The sequence below is a fragment of the Capronia epimyces genome, assembly GCF_000585565.1.
Source record: "Capronia epimyces CBS 606.96 chromosome Unknown aczIQ-supercont1.2, whole genome shotgun sequence".
NCBI classification, from domain to species: Eukaryota; Fungi; Ascomycota; class Eurotiomycetes; order Chaetothyriales; family Herpotrichiellaceae; genus Capronia; species Capronia epimyces.
Genome location: NW_006912905.1, coordinates 2,641,805 through 2,654,602, shown reverse-complemented (window position 1 = coordinate 2,654,602; position 12,798 = coordinate 2,641,805). Strand labels below are relative to the sequence as shown.

General features: G+C 51.7%; 5 protein-coding genes across 5 annotated transcripts; 4 read left to right on the top strand and 1 right to left on the bottom strand.

The window, feature by feature from the left end:
* Positions 1-871: 871 nt before the first annotated feature.
* A1O3_02765 (uncharacterized protein) lies at positions 872-1,294 on the top strand (the record flags this gene model as incomplete). The annotated part of the gene is made up of 1 exon (XM_007732905.1): positions 872-1,294. The coding sequence occupies one exon, from the start codon at positions 872-874 to the stop codon at positions 1,292-1,294; it is 423 nt and encodes a 140-aa protein (XP_007731095.1).
* A 3,435-nt stretch (positions 1,295-4,729) lies between these two features.
* A1O3_02764 (uncharacterized protein) lies at positions 4,730-6,331 on the top strand (the record flags this gene model as incomplete). Its single annotated transcript, XM_007732904.1, has 1 exon — positions 4,730-6,331. One exon carries the CDS (start codon positions 4,730-4,732, stop codon positions 6,329-6,331), a length of 1,602 nt encoding a protein of 533 aa, XP_007731094.1.
* A 2,278-nt stretch (positions 6,332-8,609) lies between these two features.
* On the top strand, positions 8,610-10,580 carry A1O3_02763 (uncharacterized protein; the record flags this gene model as incomplete). The annotated part of the gene is made up of 8 exons (XM_007732903.1): positions 8,610-8,661; positions 8,717-8,992; positions 9,045-9,132; positions 9,195-9,314; positions 9,367-9,469; positions 9,533-9,793; positions 9,911-10,071; positions 10,220-10,580. 8 exons carry the CDS (start codon positions 8,610-8,612, stop codon positions 10,578-10,580), a joined length of 1,422 nt encoding a protein of 473 aa, XP_007731093.1.
* Positions 10,581-11,265: 685 nt separating this feature from the next.
* Positions 11,266-11,969, top strand: A1O3_02762 (uncharacterized protein; the record flags this gene model as incomplete). Its single annotated transcript, XM_007732902.1, has 4 exons — positions 11,266-11,316; positions 11,366-11,403; positions 11,431-11,883; positions 11,936-11,969. The coding sequence occupies 4 exons, from the start codon at positions 11,266-11,268 to the stop codon at positions 11,967-11,969; spliced, it is 576 nt and encodes a 191-aa protein (XP_007731092.1).
* A 313-nt stretch (positions 11,970-12,282) lies between these two features.
* A1O3_02761 (uncharacterized protein) lies at positions 12,283-12,681 on the bottom strand (the record flags this gene model as incomplete). The annotated part of the gene is made up of 1 exon (XM_007732901.1): positions 12,283-12,681. The coding sequence occupies one exon, from the start codon at positions 12,679-12,681 to the stop codon at positions 12,283-12,285; it is 399 nt and encodes a 132-aa protein (XP_007731091.1).
* Between the last annotated feature and the right edge of the window lie 117 nt (positions 12,682-12,798).

Genomic DNA, 12,798 nt, shown 5'->3' with positions numbered 1-12,798 from the left:
CCGGCCTCAAGCGCCGCTGTCTTCTATCTTCACTTCTATTCGACTGTCGTGTCGGTCACTTCGCTTTCTCTTCTACAGAGCCCATGTTTAACAGCTCAACAGCGTCCGCCCAGAGCTCGCAGCTCTCGCAATATAACACATTCCGGTCTGGTCTAGATAAGGTCACACCACGGCTCTGTCCACTATCCCGATTGGTCCAGCCTTGTCCCCCCTGGATCGCCCTCGGGCACAACATGAGGTATGTCTCGTGAGGTATCACTTGGCATTGCAATCTCGTGTGAGCCCTGACCTCTACCTGACCAGGAAGCCTTGGAAAAGAAGCGGACCTGTCTTGTGCCCTGTCCCCCACGACGCCTCAGGTGCCAGCAACGGATAGCGAGCATGGGACCCCCAGCTGTCAGTATGAACATGAATGCCGAACAAATGCTCGAGTGTGGTAACTATGTTCTTCCAATCATACAGATACAGCTAGTCTCAGTATACTCCAATACATACATATCTTTATCGCGATCCTCTTTCCCCCGGCTCGTGTCTTTTGGCTCTGTTTCTGATTTCCCCCCAGCCGCCCGTCCTCACACATAGTTACACAAGTCGACAGTCATTCCCACTGCTACCTTGCTGTCGAATACACTGAGCTGCCCGCTCGACAATAACTGGGCGTCCCCTCCTTATTCACCTATTCATTCGGTACTTCCAGAAGCCAGCCTTTTGCGCGATCAGAAGAAACTCTCGAAAGCCCTGTCCAACGTCGCTCCTTGTTCGAGACTTCAATCACGAATCTACCACGAACGCAACACGCAATACGGGACCTGATATTACACAATAACCTTCGGACCTGACCTCGCATCGATCTCTACCTGGACCAAACATAATGCGCTCCTTCTATTTCCTCGCGGCACTCCCGCTGCTTGTCTCCGCCTGGACAGAAAACACCCTCCTCACACGTGCTAGCTCGGGGAACGAAACGTCATGCGACTCTGGCGACAAAGCCTGTGGCAGCTTCTGCATTCCCGACAACTATACCTGCTGCCCGGATCTGGAAGGAGGCTGCCCGGCGACGTCGGTCTGCACGAAAGGCGATAATGGCGTCTATGGCTGCTGCGGCAAGGGCGAGTACTGCAAAGGCGACGGTGGTTCCGAGTTCATCGACGGTGACAGCAGCTCCTCCACAAGCACTGCCAACGCTGCCGCTGCAACAAAGACGGGTGATTCGTCCAGCGGGGCCGACTCTATTGTTCTTGGTCAAGGACTTACACTGGCGGCCGTTGCGGCCGGCCTGGTCGCCCTCCTATGAACATCGGGCTCGGATCAACCTCCAAATGCTTGAGCTTCACTATAGACTACCTTGCGGTCCACGGCGGTCACCTGCGAAAAGGGGACCCGCGTGACAGGTTCAAAGTAGACGTTGGGATCAAGGCGTTCGTTGTCGGGATTTAGGGGCAATCATCTCGTTCTATGTTATATTGTGACACTCTGATCTCCCCTAACCATCTCTTTGGCGTTTCATGTCTCGATACGAACACATGTATACTTTGCGAACCATGTGTGCTGGGCAGATATGTGTCTATGCTCGAAGTATTCTTTCTGGTTAATGTGCCTTGTGGCATTCTAAGCTCAGCCTGCCCAAAGAGCAGGGGTCTGAAGGGTCGGGCTTCTCTCTCTATGGATTCTGTATCTATCCGTCCTGACGAGGTGTTTCTCCTTTCCGGCGTGAATGCTCAACATACAGCCTTATGAATGAGGCGTCTCCCTTTCGCTTCCCCACTGAGTATTCTGCACAGCGATCGATGGTATCAAGTAGCCAGCTCTAAGCCACATAACGGACAGATTTCGAGCCAGATATTGCCCCAAGGTGAGCAACTGATCTCCCAGGGATTTGTGAGGCGGGTAGCAAGCCCTCGATGACGCTGGTCCACTCAATGAGCGTAGGCTGGCTCAGACTCATGTCCATGAGTGTCAGCCGAATGGCAATGCACCCTACCCACACGCGCCCGGCGGGCACGGTAACCATGTAGTACCACGCCTACGCGACGATCTGTATATTTGGCCGACGCCAGACGGGAGAAACAGATTGTGGGCTTGACGTGCGCGGCGTTGTCAATGGCGGGTTCAGCGCGCCTGCAAAACTCCAAGGCTTCAAAGGACGTCTCATCCAGGACGCCCATGCTCTTGAGCAACGCCTGGAACCCGAACGCTTAATGAATCCTTGGAAGCCCGCCCCAGTGACCAGATCCGGGTTGTATCTCATGATCTCTTCGAGCAAGTGGCTGAGAGTGTTGCCCGGTTCGGACAATGATGATTGGATGTCGTCGTCGCAAAATTGTGAGCACAATCGTGGCCACCTCGCTGTCAGGGAGGCTGCTTGAGGAAGGACAGTGTCACAAGATGAGAAATACCTAAATCCACCTTCACAACCGTGTACTTGCTCTCACTGGGGGTCCTCGTGTGCGATCATCATCATCCTAGGTCTCAAAATTTACCTGGTAGGTGGGCATCTTCATTCCGTCCATGATTGATGCCCCCGTGCCCTCGATGGGTCTTACAACCAACTTGACCGGATTTGCGTTCTGTCTGGGTCGCTGAGAGCCCAGAACTGGCCCACGGTCGATCAAGCACTACACCGTATCGACCAAGCATTCTTTGAGTCGGCCAATGCCTCTTTGTGGTCGACTCTATATAGATATCGATGGGCGTTCGAGAGCTAGCCTCGAGATCTGACTTCTTTGTCAGCAACAACGGCGTGGGAGGCTATGAACGCAGAAATACAGACGCCAACTACATGAGGATTAGCGTGAACCGTGGTGCCAAGACTGCGCTCCTGGCCCGGCCAAATTTACTCGAGTTGCTCTTTGAAGTTTGAATTCAAGACAACTTTTTCGAAAGCTTCATCCACCCAGGATGAATTCCTCCCCTAGTCTGCAGACTTTCGTGTCCCAGCCGGAACTTGACCATGTCAGTTCTGTGCAGCGCTACTGGCCTGTCTCGACAATGAAGATCTTGAAGTGATACAAGATTGACCAAGTTTCTACTGCGCCATGGCTGTTGACCTGGAAATGGGATTTCATGCGTCCTCTGTATCGTGCTAATTTTTCAGGTCGACTCCTTTCTTTGGGTTGCAAGCACAGCTTTGATGCCTGTTTCGCACAAGGTCTTTGACATTCTTCACAGTGGTTGCAAAATTCCCCCAAAGTTGGGTGCAAAGTTCTCTATTTTGGTCAGTACAGCTCAATCCCTCCTCTCCAACACAGTGATGAATTTGCATACCGTAACAAACTAGAGTCTTTGACCCTTCGGGGAATGAAACTCGAATCGCAAGCACGTCAGTCTGATCACCAAACACATCTTTCGCAATACCAAGCCTTGCATCACATGCATCCAAAACTAATATGGTCGATAGATGTCTACTCCGACAGTCTCACGTTTGTCATACTAGCCTTCGCCAGAAATGAACCCTGTATGTTTATCTCGAGCCACCTCCATTCCTTTTATCATGATGATCTTTTTTGAAACAATATACGCTGGAAATTACCGGCTGAGACTTTCGAGTCGTGGAAGATATCAAATGGCTATATCTGATTGCAACTTCTTCGCAAAGAACACGATCCACAGCACTTCGGGAGGGTCATATCCGCTAACTTTGCCCATTGCAGATATCTCGTGGTATGCTATTACCCTTTCCGCACTTTCACCTCCATGGGGTTTTGTGATGAACGGCACTGGGCGCCGACAGTCACAAGCGTGACTGGTTATGACGGATATGCCCCTTTGTGGCAGGCCTAGAAAACCTCGCCCACTGATCACCCCTGTCTATGCTTGTGCTTGCTCCGTTCAACCATATCCGTCGCTGATGGTTTGCCAAAGGAAGGAACAATTGTATCGAAGCTGGTCCTGCTTGGGTAAGCATGCTCCAGTTTATTGTCTCTCATTTTCTATGATGAACATTCCTAGATGACGAGTCTTATTCAGATACTCTGATGCAGACACACACTAACTACCATTCATGCAAATCCTGAGCCGTCAATCCTGCATATTTTATACCCTACCTATTCAGACTTTTCCTAACAGATTTTCAGACAGATTCCTTCCAAAGGTTCCAGCCTCATATGGTATGTTGCTCGCGACTAGCGTGCCTTGCATTTACCACATGATGAATCGACATTTCAAAAAGACAAGCATATGTCCAAGTCGACTTCGGTCGACCAAGACGAGACTGTCATGCCTGACTTCCTTGCACAGCCATGCGTTTTGTACAGCACCGTCAACATGGAATTCGCACTGACTGCCATTCCTGCAGAAGGTACAGCATTGCCGAGATGTTATTATGTAAGTCATCGCTCCTCTGCTACAGCGCGCCCTCCATTCAATGATGATTTATTCTATTATCACGACGGTCACCGTAGCCTATGCTTTGACGACCACAGCCTTTGACCGGGCTTAGATCTGAATGGACTCCTTTGCCCAGACACTTGTTCTTTACTTCTCAGCTAGGAATCCAGCTAACTCACATGAGAAGGGGTCTCTTCACACGTATCGCGCACTGCCATATGCACATGCCGGGGTAGCGCTATCAATAAAATAAACATTGCGCGCAAAGGCCGCATTCACTTCAACTCTCTTTCAGTCCGCTCTTCACATTTTGTTTCTGTTCTCTGAATATTCCTACCCTCTCTCTAACCTCATCCCTCGCTTGTACCAACTCCACCCGAGGTTTAAGAAGACCTTTTCCGCAATGCCATACACAAGTACAAGTCTTCGAGATGCCCTCCTCGTTTACCGAGAGGCCAGGGTTCGAGAGATTCTGTCCGGGCCCTCGACAAACGCTCAGCGCCACCTACGCAACGATTATAGCCTACGTCAAGTGGTTCCTAGCTCGACCCTTAGACATGCTGTCAGCTGGCAGGAGGATGAGTCTTCCGCGGATGAATACAATCCTACGCAGTCCAGAAAGCGCCGGGTCCCGGCGGCGGCCCTGAAGACGCCCAAGAGAGCCAAGAGAGTGCATACCACCACTAGAAGCGAGCATCTACAGCAACAGAGCACAGCGCAACAGGATATCCCTTTACCTGGTCTATTTGTCACCTTGAAATTCAAATCGGATACTGCCAAAAAGATGCTCCGGGATCTCGCGCAAGAGCATGGAACAGGATGCGTATCAGTCTTGGCCGACCGTGGAATGAAACATGTCAAGAGAGAGCTATTCGGTCATGTTCATCTTCTACCTGAAGAAGACGAACACCACAAGCCTATACAAGCGACCGTAAGCTATCTTCACAGACTCGATGAGGATAGTCTACAAATCGACAATTCGGATGGGAGAGTCTTACGGAGTCGAAAAATCCTAGATAGGGACGTGTCACCGCGAGCTCGCAAATGCGGTGCTTGTAAAGCGTCAAAGCGGAAGTGTTCGTTATTGGTGGGGAAGAATAACTTGCCACCGTGTACACGGTGCCATGAGAGAAAGCTCGAGTGTGTTGTGGACAATGTAGTCCAACAGTCTCTAGAAAATTCTCATGTCCCTGTCACCATAGGACTACCCCCAACGACTCCAGCCCCTCCGGCCCCTCCGGCCCCTCCGGCAACAGCAAGCCAAATCCTTCGGGCCTTTATTCCTACACGCCAGGATCCCTTCACCACAAATATTGGAGCCTCTCAGAAGGATCCGATCGTCCTAGATTCGCCTCCTCCCTCTCCAGGAAAAATCACGACCGGCAGGATCGTCAAAGTCACCACATTCTGGGCACATCCTATCGATTTCAAGCACATCCCTACTCCACAAATACCATGCCACTTCTGCGCGGATTTCCGATACGGCATCTTTGGATATGGCGAACTTACCGTGGAAGTCATTCAGTATCCGAACTCGAACTCTATAGGGTACGAGGAAACCGGCGATGGCCATAGAGCGCAGGGTCACGAAGCTACGCGGATGTGTGTCAATTGTGCGTTGAATCGAATGTACATCTCACGATGCGGAATCCATCGCTTCAAGCAGCGCGCCGTCTATGCGTGTCAACGCTTAGCTGAGTACAGGCGTCAGGTGCTTGCTGAACCGTGGGAACCTCCGCTCAAAGCTGGCGTATGCCTAACGTGCTCCCTTTGCTCGAACGCTGCGCTCTGGCGGTGCTGCTCCATGCAGCGATTCGACAAGTTCGGGAGAGCCTTGTCCGCAGAAGATGGACACGACAGGGGATGTGGACTGATTCTCTGTGATTTATGCTATGCCAACGTCGCTCCAGACGGGGTATTGAGACGCCCAATCCGGGGATCTTCGCGAGCTGATATAGAGTTCCTTTTCTCAGGGAGTTTGGTCCACAAGGCTTATGGTGAGTGAGCACGCAATATCACCTCGCTTAAGCAAGTGAGTTGACTAACGACCCAGGCAGAAGGTTGATTAGAGTGGTTTAAACATCAGACGCGGCATTCTTCTCACACAGTTCTAATGCTTTGACACATTGCTATGTATGAGAAGGAACAGCTTCATGCGCGACACCTCGCTAAAGAGCAGGAGGAATAAATACTAAGCCAGCTGCTCCCAGACATCACCTTGGACGTTGGAGTAATAGCACACGTAGGAATCTGGCGGAAAGCCCCTCGTTTGCTGTGTACTAGGTACTTAATACCAGCACAGTAGGTATCTTGCTTTGCGGTGTATGTGGTTGTGTTTTGATGTGTACTCCGTATTCCGTACTCCGTAGACACCTAGCGATAAGCCTCCCGCGATAAGCAAAGTCCCGGGCGGCGGACAGCGCCCACGGTCGCGCCTTCCTCGTTGACCAAAGGCATGGGACTCAACAGAAAGCCAGACCGATCGCAGCTCACGAAGCAACCTAGACTATCCTCCAGATCACAGCCAGACTTACTGCTGTCCACCCCTTTCCTGGCGCTGTGTTGAAAGGTTAATCGCCACGAACCACTGAGGCACACTGCACCGCGATTGACCTGGGTCGGTCGCCTCAAACGCCCTGCTATTCCTTGTACTCCATACTCACCGGCCTTTCATCAACGCTTTCGCCTTCGCCCATCAGAGCTCTGCCTGTCCGTCCATCCCTCCGCCAGATTACCTATCGCCAGCAGCGTGGAATAGTGACATACCGTGAACTTCGACAGTCGCAGGCAGTCAGACGCCCTGCTACGGTCACCAGCTCCTTGCCGTTCGCCACTCCAGAGGCCAGCCCATCGGGGGGCGCCGCCGATCAGCACCAAAAGACCAAGAAAAGACACACCACCAACACGAAAACTTCCCCACGGCCCCAGCGGCATTTCGAGGCCCGCCTGAGGCGCTGCGTTGGGAGAAGACTTCTCCCTAAGGACCGCTGCAGCAATGAGTTTCGTCCAGTCCAGCCCCATTGCTATGTTAAGTCGGAGTTCTTTCAACAGGATACATCAATCTCCAGATGTAAGTCCAATTCAGTCGTTTTGTGTTGTTCGGTTTCGTTGCTATTATGTGGTTTTCTCGATCCCGGTTCCGAAGGCATGAAGCCCGTCGGCCCCGGAGCTGCCTTCCATTGGATCATCTCTCCTTGGGCATCCAGGCTCGTGACTTGTCGGAACTCATCAGCTCAGGCTCGGGACGGCTATTTTCGCCCAGTGGGGAGAGGATCTTGGGTCGAGTGTCTCCCTATTATTATTATTTCAAGCCCCTCTTGACATACTCTGTACACGGCTGGTCCTGTTCAGGTCGACCGAGGCAGGGACTGTCAGCGGAGACTGGGCCGCACATCGCGAGTGAGGCTGAGAGGCTGAACACTTCTACCTTATGCCCAATACTGGTCTGCCCCATCCGGTGAACCGACGGAGTTGCTTTCAATCACCTGCTTTCCTCCACGAGGGGACCCCTGCACAGTCCCATAGCCCCCTTGTTTAGTGGAGCAACGACAATCGCATTCCTTAATTCGCCGACAGATACAACAGGAGTGCAGAGAATCCTGCCAAATTGTGTTGAACCCCAGATCTCAAACGCCGCGATATTATTATCTCCTCCTCTCCGAACCACATATCGACCAACCTACCGAAAAGTCAGCAATCTAGCCCGAAAAAGAAGCCGGTATAATTTCCACCCAACACAGTTTGGCCGCCGGACGTACAATTTGAATTGTGCGTGTAGAGGCGTCTGTCACCTCTCGTTTGATCCAGTCGGTCGATTCCAGATCCCGAGGTCAGATACCGACGACAAGGTCTCACTTCGCAGAATCCAAATCTGCGTTTGCCTCAGACAGCCTCGGAAACAAACAACCGCTGCCCTCTGTCTGTATACAGTCAAGGTTGTTGGAATGTCCATATCCGGGATTCTGTCCGGCCACTTATATTGAGGCGCCGCGCTCGTTGCTATCGACAATTTTTTGTACCTGGCCAAGTTCTCGGATTGATAGAACTATCACCAGACTCCCCGTCCTCCCGGTCTTCTATTGACCTACACTGAGCCCGAGACACGTGCACTACAAGGACACATTTGCTTTGAATTGATTAACCAATCTCGACCATGGGGATATGCCTTCCGGAAAGCGACCGTGTATGCATCTTTTTCTGTTGGCTGCCATAGTTGCTTGCTCTCATGGCCTTAATCTCGCATATGCTGACCGGTTCAACAGTCAGATGTCACTCAGATCGTCATGGTTATGGTCGGTTTGCCGGCCCGTGGCAAAAGTTTCATAGCAGGAAAAGGTATGCTGTCGTGACACTCAATCTGCGTTTCATCATGAGTAACCTGGCCTTGCAGTCAAGCGGTACCTGAGATGGACATCGGTGAAAGCCGAGGTCTTCAATGTGGGCACGTATAGGCGGACAGATAATCCGCACCCCGACGCAAAATTCTTTGACGTGAACAATCCCGAGGGCGAGAAAGCTCGCAAGGCTGCAGCTGAAGCAGCCGTCAACGACATGCTTGACTGGTTCAAAGACAAGACGAACAAGGTTGCCATCTTGGATGCTACGAATTCAACGAAATCCCGTCGGCAATGGCTCCATGACAGGATCATTGAAGCAAACCTTCTTCGTACGTGATCTACCTCTGTCCGATTATTGCCAGCTGCTAACCTTCACATAAGACATATTCGTAGAGAGCAAATGTGACGATGAAGATCTCATCATGTCAAATATCCTCGAAGTCAAAACCTCATCTCCTGACTACATTGGGTACATCCAGCCCGTGTCCACGCCCGCCCATCGCTTACTCTGCTGATTGACATCTTGTTCAGACAGGACCCCGAGGAAGCAGCCAGAGATTTCCGGGATCGAATTCGGAACTACGAGAAGGTATACCAGACCATTGATGAGTCCGAAAAACATTTGACTTATGTGAAAATAATCAATATCGGGTATACTGTTTTCCTCAACTCGTCGATCGCACCGTACTGACAGATCTCCCAGGGAACGGGTTGTAATCAACCTGATTCAAGATTACCTCCAATCCCGACTTGTCTACTACCTTACCAACCTACACATCAAGCCACGTAGCATATGGCTGTCAAGAGTTTGTTGCCCACCACGGACCCTTGCATAGTACCCTTGGCTGACTTCCGCTCCCCATGCGCAGCACGGTGAATCGGAATACAATCTTGAAGGCAAGATTGGAGGCGATGCAAACCTTTCGGAACGTGGCGAGCGATACGCGAAGCTGCTGCCTGAGCTCGTCAAGCGCTCCGGCCTTCCTAAAGACGCCCCGCTGACAATATGGACGTCGACTCTGCGCCGCACTAGCCAGACCGCGAGGCATTTGCAGCAAGAACTTGGCTGGGAGAAGCTGCAATGGAAAGCATTGGATGAACTTGATAGCGGAGTGTGCGACGGGATGACAGTACGTTGACCTCGGAGCTTTCCTCCCACCTCCTCGGGCCCAGCACATATTCCGAAAGACCCATCTGGCGTTTGCTTCTCACTGACTGAAATTCCCCCTCCGTGGGGAAGGATCTAGTACAAAGAGATCTCAGACAAATTCCCCGAAGATTTTCAAGCACGAGACAATGACAAATACAACTACCGATACCGCGGAGGCGAGTCGTATCGCGACGTCGTCATCCGGCTGGAACCCATCATCATGGAGTTGGAGCGCAGCGAAAACATTATTATCATCACGTACGTGTTATCCCCGACAATTGCAGTCCCAAGCGGTGACGGTATCTTGGACTTGCTGTTGACAGTCTTCTGTTGTTTTCTCGCTCATCTCCTTTTGCATCTCCGCGTCGCCTTTTTCTGCTCTCTTCTAACAAGGATCATTGATTAGTCACCAAGCCATTGTCCGGTGTATTTTTTCATACTTTATGGAAATCCCTCAAGAGAAATCGCCCTGGATGGAAGTGCCGCTGCACACGCTGATGAAACTGACACCGAAAGCGTACGGAACCGAAGTTGAGCGCTTCAAAGCCGACATCCCTGCCGTGAGCACGTGGCGCCCGAAAGGGTCGACGGCGAAACACCACGACAGTGTGAGCGAAGGCATGCCGGATACTGTTGTGGGTGACATGAAAAATCTGAAACGGACCGGAACTCCAGCTACGAACGCGGATGGCGGTGTAAGCGGTGGAAATGAGACGGGGCACGAAAGCGTCTTTGATGACGAGGTCCTGGGCTTGCCTCTACCTTGAAGAAACGGTTATGTACAATCAGGAGTTGGCCGCAAAGACCAGTTGCAATGTTGACCTGCTCCGGCTCAAGGCCAGCACGATTTAATGCGACGACTATACAGGAACTGAGAAGACGAAAAGAGCTAGTTATAGGACCGAGCTAGAACTGTGAGAGAATCCCATATCATGACACTTTGGACTGTGTGGATTTTCATCCCGATCTCCTACTCGGGTGAGTGATTGCGAGCATAGCACCCTCAGTAGATGTTGGACATTTAGCGTAGCAAAACGCACTTCATGCCACGGCTGGCCGGCAAGAATGGGCGCTCTGGACTGGAGAGACACCACCGAGAGACAAATATGATGATGGTATCTGTACTCCGTACGGTAGTAGGAGATGGACCGGCCGGGGCTGGCCAAGGCCAGACCTGGTCACGTGGCCCAGATTGCAGGTTCCACCCAACGATGCTGTGTGATGCAATCGCTGGCAGGCGCCGGCGCCAATTCCCATCCACAGTCGTCATACCATCAGCCTGCACGAGCGACTTCCAGTTAGTGCACTTCTTCCAACATCAAAGCTTCTTCTTTGCGACTCTCTGCCGCCCACCTACCGCCTGTATTCATCGCTATCACTTCGAATCTTTGGCCTTTTCCTTCGCTCTACTCACAACTTTGGACCTCCCATTCCCTCCGACATCATAGCAAGATGAGCTACGCCGAAGTTACGGCCAAGGGCCCCAAGCAGACCCCCGAAGAGGTTGGCGTCTCCCATTCCTCCCATTCCGGATTTTGCTGACAGTTTGCAGGCGTATGTGCCACATCAGGCTTGCCCGAAAGCTATACAGTCATTTCACTGACCTTGTTTGCTTAGTCGCGCTGCTCCAGTTCCTTCGCTTCCTCATTCCGAATCCGAATCGGCAAGCTTGATCGACGTCGACTCGCCGCACGTCACTTCCGTCAAGTCCGACTTTCAGGAACAAGAAATCCAGACGGAGACCCAAGCCGATAGACTTGAACATGAAGCAGAAGACAAGGCTCGTGCAGCAGCCCAGCAGGCAGCGGCTGCAGCCGAGAGTGCTAAGAAGAAGGCCGCTACGAAGGGCAAGGAAGCGAAGGACTCTTTGAAGAAAGACGGCCGAAAATTGAGCGAGAACAGGGATAATCCTGTTGTCATTGGAAATGCTCTCATTTGGGGAATTGCGACTGTTGCCATCGGCTATGGGGCATATCAGAAACACACCGAAGGAAAATTGGACTGGAAGCTCGCTAGCACCGTCGTAGGAAGTGTTGGCGCCTTCGCTGTGGCCGATTATTTCGGCAGCAAGTCAGTCCATGCCCTTCCCAGCTTCATCATTTAGTGACTAACTGGTATGTAGGTGGCTGCTGGAGAACAAATACCCGCCCAAGTAGGCGATCGCTGGAGAGTGCTGAGTTTTTACGGATGGGCTCGTCTTGTGTATTTTTTCAACTCTCGACTCGGTTGACAGCGCGGCTCGGGGCGCACTGCTGGGCTTCATATTCCTTTGCTAACGAACATGATATCCCCTTAATCCCAGCTACCATGCTTCTGATTCATCCCTTCCAGGTGCTTGTTCATGGCTGGCGAAACAGTAATGTTCGTTGAAGCCCTCCGTCTGCAATAATCTTCTATTCCATGTGTGTGTGTCTATTCACCAGTGTCCTGAGGCACCGTGCACCCTTTTTTTGGACACCCTGCACCATTTTACCCCCCGTCATTTGGGGTATCATCGCCATTGTCGAGACTCGGGCGATACACAGCTAACTGCAGAACAACCACAAGAACGGTAAACACCTTGCAAATTTCGTCGTCGGCGTGCACGTCCAAGTGAGGGTTGATCCACGTGTCGAAGGTCGGATCGTACACAGTATTGGGTTGCAGAAAGCTGAGCAGTCCGTTGACGAAGTGGAGAATCAGAACCGGGTTACAGAAGACCATAGGGTACAGTAACCGGCAATTCTCCTTGATCAGCCGCCATTTGTCCTGTAGCATCAACACCATGACGTTTGCTCGAATTGCTGAAGTCCGGCGGTACACTGGAGACTCGTGCTTGACTGGCCTGGTTGATTCGCTTCTGGGGCTTTGAAGATGGAAAATGGACATGACTGGTGATGAAAGGTGCCGGCGCGGAGGTGTGCTGGTCAGGGCAGCTCCATCGACTGAAGATTTGCCATGAGACAGGATGCAATGCTTGCTCATTCGGTCAGTCATTCGAACGAA